This window comes from Caretta caretta, chromosome 10, assembly GCF_965140235.1.
Source record: "Caretta caretta isolate rCarCar2 chromosome 10, rCarCar1.hap1, whole genome shotgun sequence".
NCBI classification, from domain to species: domain Eukaryota; kingdom Metazoa; phylum Chordata; order Testudines; family Cheloniidae; genus Caretta; species Caretta caretta.
In genome coordinates, this window is record NC_134215.1 from 32572550 (window position 1) to 32595421 (window position 22872).

At 55.9% G+C, this 22872-nt stretch overlaps 1 protein-coding gene across 4 annotated transcripts in view; it reads right to left on the reverse strand.

The window, feature by feature from the left end:
* Positions 1 to 415: 415 nt before the first annotated feature.
* Positions 416 to 22872, reverse strand: part of CLCN7 (chloride voltage-gated channel 7) — a 56243-nt gene continuing 33786 nt past the window's right edge. For 3 of the 4 annotated variants that reach the window (XM_048866362.2, XM_048866360.2, XM_048866364.2), the window contains 14 exons: positions 22319 to 22435; positions 21816 to 21870; positions 20161 to 20221; positions 17859 to 17997; positions 15076 to 15169; positions 11475 to 11644; positions 10934 to 10985; positions 9853 to 9980; positions 9323 to 9408; positions 7525 to 7657; positions 5480 to 5539; positions 4406 to 4582; positions 3956 to 4036; positions 416 to 3775 (listed from right to left, as the gene is read on the reverse strand). In XM_048866362.2, coding sequence (XP_048722319.1) covers positions 3689 to 3775; positions 3956 to 4036; positions 4406 to 4582; positions 5480 to 5539; positions 7525 to 7657; positions 9323 to 9408; positions 9853 to 9980; positions 10934 to 10985; positions 11475 to 11644; positions 15076 to 15169; positions 17859 to 17997; positions 20161 to 20221; positions 21816 to 21870; positions 22319 to 22435 — 1440 coding nt within the window. In that variant the 3' untranslated portion in view covers positions 416 to 3688. The remainder of the gene's footprint in view (positions 3776 to 3955; positions 4037 to 4405; positions 4583 to 5479; positions 5540 to 7524; positions 7658 to 9322; positions 9409 to 9852; positions 9981 to 10933; positions 10986 to 11474; positions 11645 to 15075; positions 15170 to 17858; positions 17998 to 20160; positions 20222 to 21815; positions 21871 to 22318; positions 22436 to 22872) is intronic. The other variant, XM_048866363.2, reaches the window with a different exon arrangement.

Sequence of the window (22872 nt, forward strand, 5' to 3'; positions counted from 1 at the left end):
GCAGTAACAGCCCCAGCGCCCCATTGACGAGTCCTGGAGGTTGATGGGACCCAAGGGGCAGCATGATGCTCACCAGCCAGACACCGGCCCATGTGCACCCTTCTGGACCCTTCTCCACCTGATCCTCCCTCTTCCTTCCCAGAGATGGACCATCACCGGCTGCCTTAGCTGGGGCAGGGGGGCTCGGGACAAACAGGCTCCCAGCAGACACGCTTTCACCTCAGCCCCACCGGTCTGGGAGCAGAACTCCAAAGCTGCCTCTCTGCCCTCACCCTCCACCTGAGCGCCCCTCTCACCTTGCCTGACTGCCTGGACAAGTCCCTGAACACACTGGTGAATGCTGCCCAGGCCGCATGGCCTTGGCCTTTCGCTCCAACCAATGCCGTAAGGCAAGAGAAAGGAGTCAATGCTGGGATAAAAGTATAAACAGCTTTTATTTCAGCTCAAAAATATCTCCCATGGATCATCTCCCCATAGAAAATCTCAAGGCTTCCAAAATAGACACTTGGGGTTTGCAACTGCTCCTTTTACAAATTCAGTTACCAAGGCCCGATGAGGTGAGAGGAGAGGCAGAGATTCCGGCCTGCTCTGTGAGTGCATTGTTTGAGTCCCAGAGGGAGGGCATCCATTGCCCTGCATGCCCCCCTTCAGAACCCCATCCTGCCCCAGAGGTACAAGAATATGCTTGCCCAAGCAGGCACATTTACATGCACTAGCTGATTGTGCGAGGTCTGCATCTACAACGCAAGTAGGCTCGAGCCCTGGGTGTTTAGAGCAGCTCTCCGAGGAGATGCTGGAATCCACTTGACCTGGAGGGGGTGAATTCTCTCGGTTGGAAAGATCCTAACTTGTTTCCAAGGGCTCTGGGGAGGTTGATCTTAGCCCTTTGCTAGACACGGGTGTGTAAAATCTCTAGCCCCACACCCACGCACCTGGTGATGACCTAGCCCTTAGCTGCAACCTGCAAGCTACTCATGAACAAACCGCTCCAGCCCAGAGTAACTGGGACATGGGGAAGCACAGTGGGACTGGTATTTCAGACTCCAGTATGACATGCTGACAGATGAACAGTCTGTACATTACCAGGGAGGCGCGGCCTTCTGCCGGGGAGCCCAGCTTTACAATGGCTCCAAGTGGCTGGTCACTAGCTCATTTCTAGCAGCGGGTGAAGTCCTAGGCCTGGGACTGTGCCTGCAGGGGAGCAGGGCCCGTGGAAGGGGATGCAGGAACAAGGCTTGCATTGACCAGAGGCCCAAAACCTCCTCTCCCAAGGCTGCTCCAGGAACCCGCGGGCTAGAGCAATGGCTGACCTTCAGGTGCAGCAGGCAGCCCCTGCCACCTCCAAGCTGGCAAGGATGGCATCTGGCTGTCCCATTGTCTCCTCACCACCTGCAGCTGGGTCTCAGGGCAGCATGAGCTGGTGCCCCAGAGCTTTCAGCTGTCACGTTCCCTGTCCCCTCTGGGAACTAGCGCCAGCAGCATCTTTCACTTATGGCTTCACACAGAGTGGCTGTGATTTGAGGACAGACTTTCACACCCTGATTTGTAAAGGCTTTGCACGAGGCTGGGACTGCCATGCGGCAAGCTCAGGTGTGCCGATTTGCCAGCCCCGGCTCCGCACGCACTGGCCCGGCCTTTCCCCTCAGCCACAAGGCATCCTTGCTGGGCAGGGGCTGAGCTCTGCGAGGCAGAGGTGCGGATGACTTCACTCTAAGCCCCAGTCGTGCAGAGCCGCTTCTTCCTTCCAGAGTCTACCCCCCGGAACCAGACACTGCTCCCTGCCCCGGCCTGACCCGGTTGGATCTCACCGGGCTGCCCAAGAGTGGTGCGGCCGGGACGGGGCGCAGACGGAAAAGCAGATCTGGCAGCAGCAGTTTGGTTCCAGTGATTTTATTTCTTACGATCTCCGTGCATTTCGGCCCCACCACCCTCTCGCCAGGAGCATGAGCTGCACCTCAGGCACCCATCCTGTGCTGTCATCACTGAGTGGAGCCCAGGAGAGCGGGCAGAACGGACAAGAGCTAGGGACAGAGGCTGCCTGAGCGGGGCGAACCCCTCTCCTGGAGCAGGGGATCGTTTCTAAATGCTCCACTTCAGCATCCCACATGGCATCACTTCATCCCATTAATACTCATAAGGCAGATCCCTCTTCCTTTCATCCCCTCCGCCTAAAGGAAGCCAGGAACAGGACGCCCAGCGACCGGGGAAGGCAGCGCAGACTGGACAGAGGGGGCAGTCCTGCTCTGCTGAGACGGCTGCTCTCCAGGAATGGGCCAAGACGGTGCCCTGAGGGCACTTCCCATTAGCAGTCACATGGACTTTTGGAACTGGCTGCCTGCAAACTATCCTGCTGCCCCGGGCGTGGTGTGCCTGGCACTGGAGGGAGAGGGTCCAGCAGTGATGTGGCTGGAGGCCACGGCGGTCGTTGCACAAGGCCTTTGATAACCACTGCGCTCTACGGAGAGCAACCTCCCCTCCCCAGCATGGGGTCCACCCCTGCCCGGCCCCACAGCTGGGCAGCACTCAACCCCGGGTACCTTCCTACAGAACTGCAGTGCCAACACCCACTTGGCGCACACGCCCCGGGAGACTCCTTCACCAAACGCCTGCATCCAAACAAGCCCTGGCCCCAGGCCAATTGGCCTCCCCAGGAGGGGCCCAGGGTGAACCCTGCCTGGGAGAAACAAGGCGGCGTGGCGGAGGGGAGGGGAGGGAGGCTGCGCCATGTCAGAGATGCACAGCACAGGGAGTGCCAGGAGGGTCCGTGCCCCCGGGCTGGCCCAGGGTCTCAGACAGGCCCAGGCATGTCACTGCCAAAGCGGGGCCTGGCTGCAACCCGTGGCAGAGACTGGCCCAGCAACAGCGAGCGGCAAGCCAGCTGCACCCAGTCCCTGGCAGCCCATTTACTTGGTTGTCTGTGTGTGTCCATGTCATCGGAGACCCGCCGAGCTGCAAGGCTGGGGCTGTGGAATTGGGGTACGTTGCTCCCTTCGCATGCAGGGTTAAACGCCATCTCAGCTGTGGGTAGCGTTAAGACACTGGTCCCCAGACACTGGCCCAACGGATCCAGGGGGCCTTTGCTTGGCAAGTTCCCTGCTAGAAGATACTGGACCAGGCCCTGCCAGCTCCCATGCCTGTGTCCCGGGTAAAGGGTTTGGTGCAGAGGAGGCCCAGGCGGGATGGACATTGGTCAATGGTGGCTGCAGACTGGGTCAGATCCACACGATTCTGGTTCCTGAAGTCCAGAGCACATAGTCCAGGAGGCGGCATGGGGTGCAGAGGCGGCTCTGGCTTGGAATGCACCAGCCGGGGATTAGCAGTGGGACGTCTGCTGCCCAGTTTCGTAGCACGCTCGCGCTCCTGCCAGGCACTGGGCTCAGCTTCCCCACCCCAGCACTCTCTAGCCTCAAAGCTGTTCCAAGGGCCCAGTGCGCAGATGGGAGAAACCAGGAATCTGCCCAGCAACTGCTCCCTCGGGTGACAGGACAGTAGACTGCAGTGACGCCCAGCCGACATAAGGGACAGGCAGCCAGTAAAACGGGAACACGGCAACAGACAAGACGCACAATCGGGGCTGGGCGTTGGTGCTGAACGCACTGGGTGGCACGGCAGCCTGCGGGGACCAGCTCCCTGCCGACACCTCCAGGGGAACGGGGCTCACCACGGCAAAGCAACCACCCCAGGGGCATCATGTCTGCGCCAGGGACAGCTCCTCCAGCCCTTCCTTTCCTAGTCGGTATCTCGCCAGATCCTTCCTGGTCACCAGCCCGACCACCTGCAGGGAGGAAGGCAGAGGGATCGATGGGCGCCCCACAGAGATCACCCCAGGGCGCATGTCTGGCGGACAAAGATGCTGGCCCTGTGGTGACGGGGCTCTGCCATAGCCTGGTGCCCCATACGGAACCAGGGGAACCCACCAGGGCGTTACATGGCCCTGGAGCCGCTGGCCACTCACCTCATTGTGATTATCCACCACCACCAAGTGCCGCAGGCCCAGCGCCCGGAACAGCTTGAAGACCCTTGGCAGAGACGCCTCCTGCAATCCAGAGTGAGGCCAGGAGGTCAGAGAGCCCCGGAGGCTGCCTGCTGCGTGCAGAGCGAGCTGCCCATTACAGGGCCAAGCGGGGAGCACTGGCAGGGAGGGCCTAGGGGGCTGAGCAGCCCCTTTGTAACAGGCTCTCTTCCCCCACTTTCGCGGGGCACAGAGCCCCTCTGCACTGAGCCCCACGCAGCTCCCCACTCACCCCAGGGGAGGGGTGTTTTCTTCCCATTTGGAGTGGGCCCGACTTGGCCCCCAAGTGGTGGGAGGAGATCCCTGGCTGCTCTGCCTCCCCTCCTCCCGCTGGCTCACTCCCAAAGCTGGATCGGCAGCGCCACGCCCTGCTCTGCCCGCAGCAAGGCATACCTGGGGCACCGTGTAGGGTGACGGGTTCATGAACTCGCTCAGGTCCATCATGCACTCGCGCTCGTCCTGGGAGACGTGAATGGACTGGATGGGGGGAAAGCGGGGGTAGGCGTCCCGGAAATCCTTCAGCTTCAGCCGCCTCTGAACCAGGTTTGAGTTGGCTCTTTCCACAAAGACCTAGGAGAGGGGAGACCCTTGGTACAGGTGCCGTGGCTCCACCCCAGCCAGGAGAGCCCTGCTCAGCTGCTGGGAGTCTTGACCTGGCAGATCAGCTGCCTCCCACCCTGCTCCTGCAGACCCACCTCCCCACTAGCAGCAGCCAGCAACTGTCCATGGGCAGCAGGAATCCCAGCCCTGCGCAGATCCAGGCAGTCGGGTAAAACTGGACAGCTGCCACTTGATGGGGCGAGAACGTAACGGAGCAAACAGAGAAACGTCCATCACCCCGGAACATCCCATAGGGCCAGCCCACTTCACTCAGCTTTCTGCCTTGAGGCATGGCAGACAGCCCCGGCGAGGGAGACAGTGGGCCAAGGGACTTGTCCCAGGGCTGGCAGAGCCCCGATCTCCAGGCTCCCAGTACGTTTGGCCAGAGGATGGTCTCCCCTGTGCAGACTGGTGCTCAGAAGCGGACAGTGGGTCCAGCATGCGGCACCGACGTGCCCGGCTCATCCTTGGGCAGCGAGACGGGGGGACCCTTCATCACCTCTAGGAACAGCGGCCTCCCAGCAGAGAGCTGGCGACCCACCTTGCTCCAGCCTGCTCTGCTTGCCAGTGGCAGGGGAGAGGAGCCAGGAGCTGCCAAGGGAAGCAGTGGGCATCACTGGGTACCTGGGCAGCCAGGACAGTTGAGCCCCTGCCATACCACGGGGAAGGGGAGTCTGGTTCCTGGTTCACTGAACCAGGCTGATGCCACCTCCCTGAGCTAGCCCCAGGCAGAGGCCAGGAGAGGGGCTAGGCCGGACGCACCCCACTAGAGGGCCAGAGGCGTAACATCAGACAGTGCTCATCCAGGCCCAGTTACAGCAAGTCCCCTGGGGGGAGAAAGGCTCCCAATCCCACGGAGTCATTTACCTTGTGCTTCAGGAGAACAATCAGCTGGGAGCGCAGGATCAGGCCTCGCAGTCCCGCCACCTGTAAGAGAGCGCTGGGCGTGAGCAGGGGCCAAGGAGAGCTCAGCAATCAGCCCGACGGGCCGGAGACAGGCCCTGGCTGCTCACTGCCCCGTGGTGACAAGCAGGCAGGCCTCCAGGGATGCAGAGCCGAGAGCCCCAGGGCGGGCTGTCGGGTGAGAGGCAGGTGCAGGCTCAGAGGCGGTCAGCGAGGACCACGCCCTGCACTACGGCATGTGAGTGAGCCTGAGGCCTGCAGTGCGCGAGGCCTGCACACACCACGCAGGGTCCAGCCCCGGGGACAGTGAGAGGCAGCAATTCAGCACGAGCGGGGAGGAGGACTCTGTTTGCTGTCCCCAGGGGCTGCACAAAGAGCGTCTGGGCGCAGGGCCGTCCTTAGGCATATGCAGAATAAGCAGCTGCATAGGGCACCATGAAGTTTGGGGCACCAAATTGCCCCAAACTTCATGGTGCCCTAAGCAGCTGCGTGCTCCATATGCAGCAGCACCGGTGGACAGCCCCATCCCCCAGCTGGCTCCCCTGTGCATTCCTAGTGAGGTGCGGGGCCCGGGATAACTCCCTCTGCCCCTGCCTCGCCTCTTCCCACCTCCACCCCTTCCCCCAAGCCCCCTCCCCCAGTGACGGACGCGGCCCAGGAGATTAGTGGGGGGGCCTGGCACGGGCAGCAAGGGTCAGGCCTACCCCTGCACTCACTGGCGGTGGCGGGAAGCAGAGTGCCCTAGCCCCAGCCCCAGCCCGCTCCACTCCGCTGGCTCCCCACTGTGTCCCACCCCTTGCCCCTAACCCTCTCCCCCGAATGACACAGTTGGGGCGGGGGGAGCGGGCTGGGGCCAGGCTGTTCCGCTTCCTGCTGCCGGCGCCAGGCCCCCCGCTAATCCCCCGGGCTGCTCTGGACCTGTGTGGCCCCCCAAAATGGCACCCCACAGCTCTTGCCTCCGTGGCCCTACAGGCCTTGAACACAACCCAGACCTGCTGCGGCGGGCGGAGGAGCCGGTGCTCAGGCTGCGTAGGGCACCATCATTGGTAGGGACGACCCTGTCTGGGTGCCCCAGGAAAGGGCAAGGGGGGAGGTGTGGAACGCTGGTTTCTGACGCAGAGTCAGGGTTTGCTCCCCAGTACCAGCTGGTGCAAGATGCTAGCATGCAGGGCCGTGCATCAGCAAGGCTTTGGCAACGGGACAGGGGCTAGCTGGGGAGCGGGTCGTTCTCCTGGTATCTGCCCATCCCAGACACACATGCCTGGCCACGGCACCTCTGAAGAGTGCTGGCACGTTGGGTCACCCCCATACCACCCCCTCGGCTCCTGGCTGCCAGCCGGCAACGAGGCCTATCAGCGCAGGAAGCACTGGGGATTCCTAGCTAGAGATGGGGAATCTCCTTCCTTAGACGTTTTTAAGGTCAGGCTTGACAAAGCCCTGGCTGGGATGATTTAATTGGGTATGGGTCCTGCTTTTGAGCAGGGGGTTGGACTAGATGACCTCCTGAGGTCCCTTCCAACCCTGATATTCTATGATTCTAAGGCGGGACCGTCCCCCAGCCAGCTCAGCAAGGTCCTGCAGCCCCAGGGAACGGAGCAGCCTCTCCCCATCGCTGCTCACGCTGGGGTGGCTTCACTGGTGGCAGCAGCAATGCTGGGAGCTGCAGGGCAGGGAAGCCACCAGCCTGAGAGCACCACGTGGGTGCAGAAAACCATCCCAGAAGCAGCCAGTACCCATGAACCCAGGGCTCCTAGGGCACCAGGGGGGCTGGGCCGTGTGCATGTGGGACAGGCTTGGTGAAGGCCCCCTAGCACCCACAAGGGTCAGAGAGATGCCTCTGCAGCTGTCAGGTCTCTGACTGGCTGGGGCACCACGCTGGCCCGATTCAGCAGTTTGGGCTGAACCCCAAGCGCTGCAGAGTGGCCCAACCCCCACCCCCATCGTGGGTGTTACTTCAACTGCCCGTGGTCCTGGGGCAAGGCCAGCAGCTGGCCAGTGGTCTGCCCCACCTGCGTGGGGTCCGGGCTGCTCTCCACCACGGGAAAGCCGTTGTGGTTGGACGACACGTCGCTGAGGATGTCCACGACCGTCCCCACCTTCTCAATCCTCCTGAGGCAGGTCACGGGCGCGCTCATCACCTCCCTGCAGGGGACAGAGCGCCAGGTGACGGCGGGCTGGGACTGGCCTCTTCCTCACCGGTGCAGAGGAGTGTGCTGCCCGGCCCAGACAGAGGGCAGTGCCCAACACACCAGCCAAAAGTCGACCCCCCATCCTACCCCAGGCAGGGCCCTGGTCCCTGCATTATCACGTGGACCTTATTTAACTTGCTAGGCGGGCCAGGTTGTGTCTTTGGGTCTGCAGCTTCTTTAGTGTTCCCCATGTTCTCCCCACGCTACGGCCTAGGAGAGCCACTTAGCAGCAGCCTTCCAGAGTGTCCCAGAGTTTAAGGCTAGACGGGGATCTAGTCTGCTCTCCTGCACAGCTCGGGCCAGGTGCAGCTACCCCTGTGCTGAGCCCGGACACCTGAGCTAGACCCAAGACTAAGCTGTTGTGTGCACAAGCAGAGAACAGGAGGGGCTGAGGTGCCACCAGTGCCAAGACCCCCGCCAAGGCAGAGAATTGGGTTGAGGAGACCCGCCCAGATCCCACCCAGTGCCCCATGCCCCACACTGCAGAAGAAGGGGATAAACCCCAAGGTCACAGCCAATCTGAGCACAGCCATGAACAGCCGCCAAATAAACACTACATTTGCTAGCATAACGGACAAACGGGAGAGCGGCCAGAAGGGTCCGCGCGTGGCACAGCTGCCCTTCCTGTGATCTGCCCTCCCCAGGGCCTGGCAGGCTCCGTGCACAAACCCCTCTCTATGGGTTTGCCTCTGGACGAGAGCAGCTCCAGATGGCTACTTTCCTTTGCCTGCCACTAGAGGGCAGCCTCAACCTGTAGGACCAGGAACTACCCTGAGAGCGGACGCAGCCCTGGGGGCCCTTGTGGAACAGCCTGGGCAACCGATGGGCGGCAGTGACTGAGAACCTAGCTCCATCCTGCGCCAGAGAGCGCTGCACGGGCTCTCCCTTTGGGGAGTCTGCTCAGCCCCGGCACCCCGGGAGCTTTCTACCCACAGGAACCTCCCAGATCCCGCACAGCGAGTACCATGCGGACAGCCTGGCAGCCTGCTAGCGGCCCTGCCCCCACACTGCTCTTATGCCTGCAGCCAGTCCGAGCTGGGTGCTGGGGAAGGCAGGGAGGCAGACCCCCTTGGCGGGGAATACAATCCCCTGCACTGGTGGGTTGTGAAGCAGTCACTCCGCTACTAAGAATGGGCTGACACCCAGACACCATCAGACCGTCCAGAGCTCTGCCTCTGTGGCCCTGGGTCCAGCAGTGGGGGGCCCTGTATTGGACCCAATCCCCAGGACCCCTTACCACCCTGTCCCCTTCCCTTTCTAATCAAACTGCCCAAAAAGTGGTAAAAAGAGTTCAGGTTCGTCCTGGTGCCACCGTGCTGACGTGGGGCAGGACAGGACAGGACAGACCCACCAGACCCGTTGGCAGACATGTTCAAAGCTCTCAGACCCAGCAGCACTGGGAATTCGAACTGGTGGATGCCTCCTGGGCAGTTTGCTCTGTTACCAGCCAGTCTTGGGAGCTCTGCAGCCCAGGGCACAAAGTTCCACTTGCTGTCCCCTACCGGACCGCAGCCCCACTCGCTGTGGTGCCAAGGGCTGTTCTGTCCAATGCACCCACTAGGGCTCCAAGGAAGGCAGCCAGGGGCCTAGCCGCCCTGCAGAACGGCAGCTTGTTTACCTGGCCGTGAGGGAGTGAGACGTCACTGGAGCCTCCCAGTGCAGGAAAGGAACGCTCTGCAGCTGGATGTGCATGTCATACAGACCCTGCAGCAGGAGGAGAGGCAAAGCAATCAGCCACAGGCAGGCACAGCATGGACACAGGCCACAGGCTCCCTTCAAATTGCTCGAGCCTGGCCTTGTCCCTGGGCTTTCCACATGCCGCCCTGCCAAAACTCCTCAGTGCTCAGCTGACGGGTCACTAACCCCAGCCACAGCCCATTAAGGAGGTGTTAACTCTGCTCCATTCAGGCTAATGGAGTTTGGCAAAGACCCCAACATCCCTACTAATCAAGTGGTTTCCCCAGGCAAGCCCAGCCGGGCTACATCACTAGGGGGCGGTGCCAAGCCATGCCCAGTCAGCAGGCTCCCGAGGCTCTGCCAGCCCCATGCTCGCATCCAGCCCCAAAACAGAGAGCAGGTCCTGGCTCCTGCAGCCACTGCCTTGCCTGCTGGCCCTCATTCGGAATGGGAACAGCCCAGGCTGCTCACCTCCACGAAGTAGTCGCCCACGATCTTAGCAGTCATCAGCACCAACATGATGGGGAATCCGTAGGTGACATTGCCCGTTGCTTCCATCATGATGACGGTCAGGCTCAGGGTCATTCTCACTATCCCACCTGAGGGAGAGGTGTACATGTTGTCGGCGCAGGGAGAGGGCAGGACCCAGGAGGGAGAGCAAGAGGAGGCTCCAGCAAAGGCTCTGAGCCCTGGCGCTGGGACATTAGCTGATCCCCATGGCTGCTGCATGTACCTGAACTCTGGGGACGACCCTGCCTTGGGGTTTGGCCTGGAGAGACGGCTCCACGAAGGGCGTATGGGGTGGGGCAGGGGCCTGCGTTGAGTGCGGGTGGGGAACAGAGGCACAGAGCCTAGCAGGAGAGCAGGGCGCTAGCTGGCTCCTGTAGGCTGTACCCTGCCTAGCTAACCACGGGTCAGGATGACGCCATGTTTGCTCTTCAGTGCTGGCGTGGAGAGTTCTGCTTTCCGGGTCACTGCTGGACCGGGGGCTCATCCATGCCAGGAGTTAATATTAGCAGCAGCAAGGTGCAGCGCCCACATCTGGTGCTGCTCTGCGGGGAGCCACCCAGGGGCTGCGAGGGGCCCCAAGGGAGCTCTGTGGTTCCACATCGGACACGGTCAGGCAGCGAACAGACAAGCCTGCGCTGCAAAGTCTGACGTGCGTAACCAGGTGTGTTGTGCCATGCCACCAGCTGCCTTTAACAAGACAGGCCCAGGCCACTCCTGGGAGACCTGCTCTCCATTAACAACCCCTTCCTCCACAGACCCAGGCTAAGGGGGAGCACCCCCCTCCCAGCGGCTGCACTTCAGTCTCCGATTCACAGGACAAGCGGAACCCCTGATGCAGGTGCATGTTAAATAAAAGGCTTTCCCCCACCGCAGGCAGCTGCCAATACGCTGCCTGAAGCTGACCAGCAGCACTCCAAGCACAGAGAGGCTGCGTTTTCCACCAGACGTTCCCAGCAGAGACACATCCAGACACAGCCCAGTCTCCATGGAACACAACCAACGCCTCCGACCGGGCACTTTTCTAATAGCGAGCCAAACTCACCCAGCTGCGCTGCGGCCCCCATCAGCGCGTACTTCCCTGGGTCGGCCCAGATCTGAACAGGAGAGACAGGGACAGGGAGTTACATGGGGTGGGACAGAGTCATCCAACTTGTACCCCCTCAGAGGCAGAGGCAGCCACCCTACGTGCCAGCCACAGGCCAGACAACAAAAGCAGCCGCCACCCATCTGCTGGAGCATCCAAGGCCCCTTGACAACAGCCTCACCAAGCTCCAGCAAGCACTGCCCCAGGGATGCTCTGCAGGGAGCCTTAGCCACTCGGGTCTACTGCACTTCCTCCAGAGCTGCTGCTGCTGGATGAGGCGGCGAAGGGCAGCAAGCAAGATCCACTCCCTTTCTAGCTAGGATTTTGCAGTATCTAAAGCTTGTCTTTCTCCCTTCACCCACTAACCCAGCTAAAACTCCAGCACGACCTCCTCCCACACAGCTCCTCAGCTGACCTTCAGACATGGAGCGCTCATAAATCTGCAAGCAAAACGTGGCTTCGCTGTCAGTGCTCCCACCCTGCCCGGGGGGTAACTCACCGCTCCACTGGTCAAGTAGACCAACGATATGCCGAAGAGTCGTCCCCAGGCAGCTCCGATCAGCAGGGAAGGGATGAAGACACCTGCCGACACGGTGAGCCCATAGGTCCAACAGGCCAGAAAGAAATACATCAGGGTGAACATCCCGAGGGTCATGGGATTGTAAGAACCTGGGGTGGGGGGGGAGAGAGGAGAGGCCCAGGTGGTTGGTTTCAGCCCTTCTACACCTCAGAGATTCACGCTGTTCTAGACCAGCTGCTGGCACCAGCCCGGTCAAGCTGCAACGTTAAATGGCACATTCCAGCTTGTTAGCAGCCCCCCATTACTGCCACGATGTGGCTCCGAGAGGGTGGGCTCCTCCAAACACACACCAGCCTGTCGGACCAGAAGAGCAAGGCGCATCTGTCCGTCATCGCACACCCGAGAGAACAGCATCCCTGAGGGGGCTGACAAAGGGCAGAACCGATGCTACAACCCTCCCCCCACTCCCCGGGTGCAGCAAAGCTCCTCACCACTCTGCTCCGATCCCCCTCCATTAATGGTCATGGCAGTGGGATGGACCTACCTAGCCACTGTAGAGACATCTCACAAGTAAAGATTGGTATTTCCCCTCAAAGAACGAGATCTTTCCCTCTCTCGTCCCTTGGCTGGCTCCGATCACCAAGCCCTCTGCAGGCAGGTACTCTGAAAGCAGTCCCAACCTGGGCTAGCCTGCCCCCATCCCAGCAGCCAGCTCATGCCCTGCAGCAGGAGGGTTCACAGCCCTAAAACCTTTAAAAAATCCCGTAACTGCAGCTGTTCTCATGGTCACACAAGGGCCAAGCCTTTCCAATCCCTGCTCTGCTCTTGGCCCCGATGTTCTCTGGCCAGGGGCGCCGCAGGGTTAGTTTTGCTTTCCTTGCAGCTATTTTAAACCCATTGCCTTTCAATGGCACCAAATCCCTTTGCTCTGAACAGAGAGCACCTATGAATGCTCCCCCCACCCCGTCCCATTCGTTAGCCAGCAGGCCTTTCCCAGACCTGATTCATCTCTTCACTAAACACTGCTTGTCGGGTCAGTCTCTGCATGGAAGTCTTCATCGCCCCTTCCTGTGCCCAGCTGTCCCTGCTCGCTGCCCCTTCCCACAGGGATGATCAACACTGGCACGGTTACGTTGGGGAAGGGGCTCACTCATTCAGGGGGGTCGTTCTCATTCCTAAACTGGATTTCTGCTCCCATGAGAGAGGTCTGCGGTGAGCTTCCAGGGTTAATTCAGACTCAGACACTTGTAGGAGCAGTTCCGATTCCTCTTCCCACCAGCTGTTCATTCCCCCTCGCAGGGTCAGGCCCGTCTACGCATCTCACAATCATCCTTTCTATGAACCGCCCTCTCCGCTCACCCCCCTTTCCAGGTGGTTAATTTCATATTGAACTCCAGGACTTCACCCCTCCTGCTCCCCGTTAGCCTTTGGCCACAATTCAAACTGACTGTTTCGTTGGCTTTCTGCTTCTCTGAGTTTCTACCCCAGGACGATACTCTGACCGTCCCCTTGGAGGACGTATTTTTCTTAACAGCCTCTTGCGAGGTACTTCATCAAAAAGACACCTGACAACCCAGATAACTTAGTACAGCCAGTTCTGGAGAAGGCCGCAGAATTCTATTCCACTGGGGAGGCCCCGTTTTCCTTTGCGGAAGCCAAGAGGATTCGACCCGGCGTGTCGTGTTCCTTACAGTGCTGTGGCATAATTGTTGCCAGGCAGAGCAATAAACCTTCCTGCTCTATATTCACCAGGGACGCCCCCTGCTGCTTGTGCGTTGCTACCTGCAAGGGAAGTCTCACCCGCCATACTGCAGCTGATTCACTGGCCATCACCTGTGTCGAGAGGCCCTTGTGCAGTGCCCTGAAGTCCCCCCTGCCCAGCACTCCCTGGATCTGCATCCTCAGCCAACAGCTGTTTAGAGTGTCAAGTAGGTGAGCACCCCCTCCCCACCCCCTTTGAGCATTTCCACAGCAACTGTCAACCAAGGTTTGAGACAGGAGAGGAAAAGGTTTGGGGCACCACAAGTCCTCTGGGTCCTATCCTATGTCCGTTGGGAAGTCATCACCACTGAGTGCAACCAGTGCTGGAGTTGCCAGTTCAGTGCACTCAAGGGATAGCCATCTCTGTGCTTCAGCTGTCAGTGAAAGAACAGGTATGAGATTCAAGCGGCTGTTCCAGGAGACTGTTTCTGGGGTAGAGGTGGAACTGGTGCCTTTTCAATTAAAGTTACCCAGCCATTACGTCAGCCGAGAGATGCAAACCCAGCCAGGACTCTCCGGGGCACTGTGAAATGAGATTTCGTTTCTAGACAACCCAAAATGTAAAATCCACATTTAAAACATGACCAGAAGGGAAAGTCATTCAGGAGAGAGAGACCTTAGCAAACAGGAAGCAGCCAACAACATTTCCAGAACGTTCCACAGACTCCAGCTTTTGGAGCGAGCACACAAAGGAGAACGGATGGAACAGAGACTGAAGGCAGTGAATGGAAAATGCTTGGCTGATATTTAACAAGAGTGCTCATGGGACACTGCAACCTCCTCATCAAGGTCCCATCTATACACAAGCTAACACACCACAGCTCTCATCCTGCCTGTCTGAGCACATGTGCCCAGGGGACAGGGTGCTTATCACAGGCTAAGGGAGGGGGAATTTTTGTGGGAGCGTCAATAAAATATTGACACCACTTTGCAGATCCAAATCCAGATCTTGACTTTTAAAAGCCTCAAATCAGCCAACTACCTAAAAGCACAAGACTTCTGATACAGGTCTCCTCCTCAGACCTGACCTATTCACCTCTGGCTAGAGACTAATTTGTTTCAATGCGTATTCAAGAGCAGATCACCCACTTCGCACTAGTGAACGGCAGATGCCTCGCAAACACCTGCATTCTATGAATTAGTGAGTACGAACAAAGCAAGACTCTGTTCCCCTGATGAGGTCAGTCTGAAAGATTTAGGACATCGCACAGACTAGCAGCAGGTCACTTGTAAATGCTATGAAGGGCTCCTGCTACCCCTGCTCTTAAAGCTGTCCTTGTTCTGTTTGTACAGCACCCAGCACAATGGGTCCTGGTCCACACCCTAGGGCTTCTACGTGACACCACCTCCACCAACGTGTTACACACTGGACAGCCCCAGAGCCTGTCGACCCAGCAGGCTCTGCGGAGGGTTGATATTCACCAGCGATGAGGATCTTTTTACAGGAGCTCTGGGTCAATGGTGAATTCTCTGTAACTTGGAAGTCTTTAAACCATGATTTGAGGCCTTCAGTAACTCAGCCAGAGGTTAGGGGTCTATTACAGGAGTGGCTGGGTGAGGTTCTGTGGCCTGCGATGTGCAGGAGATCAGACTAGATGATTGCGATAGTCCCTTGTGACCTTGAAGCCTATGAGCATTACTGAACAGAGCTCACCCAGCAGGGCAGAGCGTGCGGTAGGGCTGCAGGGCTGGGCTAACACAAGAACATCTGACCACAAACCGAGCAAAGCGATTGGCTTCCTAATTCTGGGTCTGCTGCCCCGGACCTGCCGTTAGACCTGAGCCCCCTCCCCATTCCACCAGCCGAGCCAGAACCGACCTGGAGGGTTGTGAAAGAGGCTGACGACACTCTTCTCAGGCGTGTTGAAGAAGGTGGTGGCCATCGAATTATATTCTCCATCCGCACAGAACAGCTAGGGAGAAAAAACAAAGGCTGGCTTGTGAGATCTGGCAGAATCCACGCAACGATCGCTGCACTGGGACGTGTGGCACATGGGGACGCAGTAGCTGGCAGAGAGCAAGAAGGCAGGAGTGAAAGTGGGTCCTGGGCACCTGGTGAAAGACACCCCACTAGCAGATGTGCAGTTTCATGGAGCCATAGGCCACAGGCATCGCTAGCATGATACATTTGCGTTCAGCTAGTTATACTTTTAGGCCCGACATTTTAAAGGTATTTAGATATTGCTGCATGCATTGGTGCAACACCTCACTGATTTAGGAGCCCACATATTTTCAAAAGGAATTTAGGCACCTGGGAATTAAGAATGCCTAAATCCCTTTCGAAAATATTTACACTCCAAAATCAGTTACGTGTTGCAACGGTGAGCACACTAGGCCTAGCCTCTCACCTGTACAGTGTTACCCACCTCAGAAATTTAGAGGGTCATGGTCAAGTTGAAATTTAGCTAGTTTAGTTGAGAATTTGACACATTACTATTTTAACTCTTCCCCTTTACTAGCTGAACGACTGTCACAAATGGGGTACACTTACTCGCTATAAAGGGGAGCAGTGAAAGCAGAAAGGGTGGTGAGATTTCTCTCCCATCTCTATCCGTACTAGTAGTTTTAAGTATCAGAGGGGTAGCCGTGTTAGTCTGTATCCACAAAAACAACGAGGAGTCTGGTGGCACTTTAAAGACTAACCGATTTATTTGGGCATAAGCTTTTGTGGGTAAAAAACCCCACTTCTTCAGATGCATGGAGTGAAAATTACAGATGCAGGCATAAATATACTGACACATGAAGAGAAGGGAGTTACCTTACAAGTGGAGAACCAGCGCTGACAAGGCCAATTCAGTCAGGGTGGATGTGGTCCACTCCCAATAATTGATAAGGAGATGTCAATACCAAGAAAGGGAAAACTGCTTTTGTAGTGAGCCAGCCACTCCCAGTCCCTACTCAAGCCCAAATTAATGGTGTTAAGTTTGCAAATGAATCGTAGCTCTGCGGTTTCTCTTTGAAGTCTGTTTTTGAAGTTTTTTTGTTGAAGGATGGCTACTTTTAAAGCTGTATTGAATGTCCAGGGAGACTGAAGTGTTCTCCTTCTAGCTTTTGTATGTTACCATTCCTGATGTCTGATTTGTGTCCATTTATTCTTTTACGTAGAGACTGTCCGGTTTGGCCAATGTACATGGCAGAGGGGCATTGCTGGCGCATGATGGCATAGATCACATTGGTGGATGTGCAGGTGAATGAGCGCCTGATGGTCTGGCTGATGGGGTTGGGTCCTCTGGTGATGTCGCTAGAGTAGATATGGGGACAGAGTAGGCAATGTGGTTTGTTGCAAGGATAGGTTCCTGGGTTAGTGTTTTTGTGGTGTGGTATGTAGCTGCTGGTGATATTTGCTTCAGGTTGGGGGGGCTGCCTGTAAGCGAGGACTGGCCTGTCTCCCAAGGTTGAAGAGTGAGGGATCATTTTCCAGGATAGGTTGTAGATCGTTGATGTGCTGGAGAGGTTTTAGCTGGGGGTGGACCACATCCACCCTGACTGAATTGGCCTGGTCAGTGCTGGTTCTCCGCTTGTAAGGAAACTCCCTTCTCTTCATGTGTCAGTATATTTATGCCTGCATCTGTAATTTTCACTCCATGCATCTGAAGAAGTGGGGTTTTTACCCACAAAAGCTTATGCCCAATAAATCTGTTCGTCTTTAAGGTGCCACCGGACTCCTCATTGTTCTTGTAGTTTTAGATGTTCCTTAACAGTAGTTGGCAATATGTTGTCAGAGACTGGTGACTTTAAATCAACAGTGACCCCTTTACCAAGGTGGTGCAGTGAAGGCTCACGTGATTTGCAAAGCCTTCACTTCTGCTGGTGCACTAGGCTGGATCATCAAATCCCAGCTAGATTCTATTAGAAACCTGTCCTGAGGCCACTGAGCTCGCATAGACCTTTAGCTCAGCCCCCCACCCAAGTCTTGTCTGATCAGCTGATCACACACTATTCCCGCAAGTATACAGCTCTCTCTGCAATCTTAGATACACACATGCCATCTTGTGCTATTCTGTGCATGCCGATGCACAAGGGGCAGCGTTCAGGCTGCACAGGTGACCTTACCTTTGTCATTCCCCAACCGAGAGCTTGGTTTGCAGATTGCATGTTCCAGCAACAGTTTGGATGCCCGCTTCTCTATTGTAGTCCCTTAAACTGAAAGTCTCTGGCCAGACCCTGCCAGGCCCCGCTTACTGGCCATGCACTCCGTGAACCATACCCCCCAGCAGAGCCTCACCTCATTCAATGTGCACTGCGTGACCCTTCCCAGCACTGCTAGACTGTCTATAATGGGAGCCCAGGAAGCTCAGGCCCTGAACGAGGCAGGGTTCCTCTGCCACATATGGAGCCCTGCCTCATTCACTGCCCATCTCAGGGGATGTTCCTGCCTCCCTCAGTGCTTGCAGTCCCCTGGCTCATCGAAAAGCTACAGAGACCTCCCCCCTGCCTGGGCCTAGCCTGGCCCCTTTGAGACCAGCTCCCAAGCAAGGCAGCAGAGATTATGCCTGGAAAATCCCTGAGCACCTGGTTGTGCTGTGACCCGATCCAGCTCTAGGGGGCAGTCAGGAACAGACACTGTGCTGGGGATAGGGGGTTCACAGCCATGTCTCCTACCTGCAGGGGATAGGTCACGGAATCCGCTTGGAGGGGCTGGCAGTCGCTAGAGCAGTAGATCATCACAAAACCCACAGCTGCCGTCACAGCCGCCACCAGCATGGCCTCGATCACCTGCAGGCACGGGCGATGGATGTACCTGCAGAGTCAGACACAAGCCACGTGAACAGGGAGCAACCTCCCGGCTGTTCTCTGCTTCCCAGAAGCACCCCCAGGTCAGCTGGCTCTTCAGACTGGTTGCAACCACTGCTGGTGGCTTGGGGGCAGGGGAATGGCTGGTGCAGGTTGCCTCCTCCCAGGGGCGGGAACCAGACAAGCAGCAGGATTTCACAAGCTCAAATGAAGGGGAAATCATAGACATGTTGAGCTCGGAGGGACCTTGACAGCTCATCTGGTCCAGCCCCCTGCACGGAGGAAGGACCCAGTAAGCCAAGACCATCCCCGACAGGTGTTTGCCCAACCTGTTCTTAGCAACCTCCAGTGACGGGGATTCCACAACTTCCCTTGGTCACCTATCCCAGTACTTAAGGAAAATGTTGTAACTATCTCTCAGGATACCTAACACCTAACCTGAATCTCCTTTGCTGCAGATTAAACTCATTACTTCTTGCCCTACCTTCGATGGCCAGAGAACAATTGATCACTATCCTCTTTATAACAGCCCTTAACATGTCTGAAGATTTATCAGCCCCCCGTCAGTTGTCTTTTCTCAAGACTAAACACACCTGCTATTTTTAACCTTTCCTCATAGCTCAGGTTTTCTAAACCTTTGATCATTTTTGTTGCTCTCTTCTCTCTCTCTCTCACCAAGTTGTCCACAGAAACAACTTCTCTCTCTTCTCTCTCTCTCACCAAGTTGTCCCCAGCTCTGCTCCTGGATGCTATCCCGCCCTGCGGAAGGCCGTCTGAACGTTACTGGGGCTGTACGAAAGAGGAGCTGCATGGAAATCGCCCTTTATACTTTTAACAGTCCTGCAGACTTCTGGTTCCACGAACACATTTGCAGCACCATCGAACACGGAACGTACAGTCTGCTCTGAATCCCTCAACTCCTGTCTGTTCCATCTGCAAAAGCTACAAAGCACTCCTCATATCCTCCCAGCAGACATGGGATATTATTTGTCTGAAAGGTGAGCTCTGGTGGATAAATGAGAAACCAGGTCCCAAGAGGGTGAAGGGAGGTATTCCAACACAGAAAGCTTAGCCATTTTAACTAATTTTTGAAGCAAAGTGACTATGGGGACAGTGATTTAGGAGCTCACTGGGACCTGAGCTTTTGAAAATGTTCCCCCAATGCATTTACATAGCGCATAACCCAGGTAATAAACAGCAAAGAAATGGATGGTTAAGAAAATCGCATTGTCAACATAAGCATTTGCATCAGAAGAAAGAAACCCATCTTTTGTCACCATCACCTGAACTCTGACCCATGTATTTGTTCTAAAGTCTTTCAGTCCATCCTCAGTCTTCAGAATCTAAGTGTTTCTTCAAAAAGCTACTGTTACATGGGACTTGCATCATCAGTTAATATACTTGCAGGTCGTCAGTAGCATCTAATGAAATCCAACGTGTCTCAAGAAACGGTGGTTATTCACAGTCCAATAGGAAAGCGTGGAACATTTTCATGTATTTTAGGTGGATTAGAGTACTGTGAATAGGCACATGTAAGAGAAGATTCCTTTCTCAGACTGGTCTCTGCTTTAGGAGATGATGGAATGGATATTTACTTTGGGTCAGAGTTACAGCTGTGATGAAATATGGATTTCTTTGTGATAATAGCTGTCGATTCTAGTGTGCTATAAAGCGACGGCATCCTTAACGATCACTTCCTTGCTTCTGTGGAAGAAAAACGCAGTCTTCACTCTTAGGTTGTTTGCAACAAGTCAGAGACCGTTTATTCTCGAGCAATTGCAAGGGGGAGAGTGCACATGGACAGGGATTCCCCCTTCCTAGGCAGGTCTCCGCCTGATAAACGCCTGCCATAATTATTTATCTGGCAGAGACCTGCCAAGGAAGCGGGAATTAGAGTTAGACTTAGCCTGACTCTTGCTCTATTCCTAAGAAAACTAAGATGTCTGTGTTCAAATTCCCTTTATCCCTTTTTCCACTTCCACACTTCTAAGCACTTGAGTTTTGTGAGTGAACACTTGCGAACACCACACGTCACTTACCAGATCTGAAGCAGTAGGGCTTCAGGCACAAAAGGAACGCCCTTTGGTTCAGTTAATCGGCCCCCAATCTGAACACAACCCGGGAGAATACTGAGCGATTTCATTTTATTTAGCTCCTTTTGGGCTCTTACCTGATTCGAAACATGGTTAACCAGTAATTCAAGGCATTGAATATCGCGCCAAGAATTCCACCTGCAAGCAGGAAAGAGGGAAAGCAGCTGAAAACCTCCTGAGTGATTTGAAAGAAACCAATATTCCTTTATGCCACATTCAGGATTTTCCTATATACAGAGTTAAACACATCTTTAAAAAAAAAACAAAAACAAAACAAAAACACACGACAAAGATTTCCCCGACTCAGTTTGCCTTTGGACACTTTTCTGCCCTCGTCAGCAACACATTCTCAATAGCACAACGTTTTTAAGCCTTTGACAGCAGCAGCTTCCAGGGAAAAGCAGCAATTTCCTGCTGGAATGCCCCGTGTCAAGCCACACAGCGGAGCAAGCCGAATGTCGTGGAAGAAACTGCACAAGCTGCTTCCATTGCTCCCTATGGGCACAAATCTCCAGTTTACGGAGGCTTCACCATTGAAAGAGTCAAAATGTAACTCTCCTGCTTTGGAGGGGGGATAGAAGGATGAGAGCGAGCGCACATCATCGAGAAAGATCCATGTACACACCTGGCCTTCCCCTTCGTTTCTTGTTTCTTCACTAAAGGAAACATTAGCGCCCAAGCCCGATCTTATATCTACAACATGTAGGTCATAGATCGGCACGATGCATTAATGCAACATTAGGACTGAGAATTTTTACAGAGCATCAGGCTAGTCAGAGGCCCCACGTAGACTATAACTGCCACGTTTTCCAGTGTATTCTGGGATGTGCAATGTGGCTGCATCAGGGTTACTGTGGGATCAGTAGTTTTCATTATTCCAATGCACGTTTCAATGCTCAGACACAACACAGCATTAGGAGAGTTTGTCGCCTTACGGCAGCCAGCCAACTGAAGACCACAGTACTCCTGTTTCTGTTCTGGGCAGGAAGCAGTGGGCGGAAAGGTTGGAAATTCAACCACCACTCAGACCCCAGGGCAGTGAAAGAAGCAGATGACATCAGCATACTGGCTGGGGTCCAGTCTGATCCAAAGGGTAGCTTCTGACATGTTATCTACGAGGAAAGTCCGTAGCAATTCCTCGCCGACTCCGACCTGGCATTTCCCTGCACTTCTGGTCATTTTGTTAAATCCAGTGGTGGATTGTTAGCAGCCACCTGATTGTACAGAGCACTGAGGCAGAGGCAGGCAAGGCTGCAGCTGAAAGACAGATTTCTAGATGTGTGCTGTGCCCAGCGCAGCAGGAGAGGGCTGTACGGAAACAACGTATCAGAAAATAATTCTCACACAGTTCACGTTCCAAACACCCAGCCCACAGACTCATAGCGGGAAGGGAGTTCTGCCTAAAACACCAGTTTCCTTCCGCCAGCCTCTCAAGGGGCCATACCTCGGACCAATGTCACTCTGACAGGCTCTGCCACACCCCAACCCTACCCGGCAAGGGGGAAGAACAAAGTTAAGGGTTTTTGTCTTCACCACAGAAGATCAAGATTGGCCAGAGAATCTAGCTGTGGCCCGTGAAAGCATCGAGCAGCAAAAGGTTCCCCGAGGGCCCTCTGTTTTTGTGCTTTTTAATAGCTTTCCCATTCTCCCGAGGAAGTGGGCTAAGGCAGCTTTTCAGGACAGGGGATTATTCAGAGGTGTTAACTCAATTGAACGAGCAGACCGATCTTACCAACCACTCCCATAACGATGAAGATCGGAATTTCCTGGAACGTGTATCCCAGTTTCTGTAAACGAGAAATGGGTTTGGAGACCTTTCGGCACAGCGATTTGCTCGGTGCCAAGTCACTGCCTCTGCTCAAAGCCTTTACAGCTGGCAGCTGCCCAGAGCAGTGGCTGCAGCAGGGCTCCTCGCTCCCAGGCCCCACAGAACCCGCGCTGGCAGAACCAGAGTCCAGCAACAGCTGGACAAATACTTCCAAGAGGCTGCTCGGCAGGAAGTTTTGATCTGGGTGCATCTGGCCTTTGCAGAGCGCTCCCGCCCCAGCATGACACCCCCCACCTGAGGTGCCTCATACTGTCAAACATTCAGGGGACGGGCATAAAGGGAGTGAATGGCCCCATCTGCTGCCCTCAGGTCCTGCCACTACTTGCAAGGCTGCAGAGAACGCCCGGTACAGGGCGTGTGCCTGCCCAGTGACAGCACAAACCTGCCAGCAAGGCCAGCAATTTTACCTCACTGTCGAACCTTCCAAAGTTGATGAGACCCGGGCTGGAGAGGTCCCAAGGGTTCCCATGGTAAAAGCTCAGGATGGAGTTCAGCGTGAATGTAGAGATCATGGAGGCAAAGAACTGCAAAGAGAAGCAAGAGAGTATCATGGCATGAGACAACCTGCTGCCTCGGCTGCCTGCTGTCACACCTCTTCAAACCCCACTCCATCCACCAGGGGCCTACCTCGGCCCCACTCATTCCCCAAAGTGTTCTTACAACAGGGAGGGGCAGAATTTAGTTCACACCCCAACCACTGCCTGGTACCCAAATCAGCATGTCTGCTACACTAAGAGCTCCATAGGCAGAAGCCGTATCTTCCTTGGGGATCATGCAGCACCTTGCACTCTGTGCTCATACACAAGTGCCTCGCGCCTCTTCCAAGGGTTCTGCGCTGTTCCCTTTACGTCCCATCTCCCTCTTGCCACCTCTGGGGCACAGGCCACTGCAGGACTCCAAGCGCTAAATGGCAGCTTCTCTGGGAGGGGAACCGTCAGCATCCTCTGTCTTGGCCTCAGAC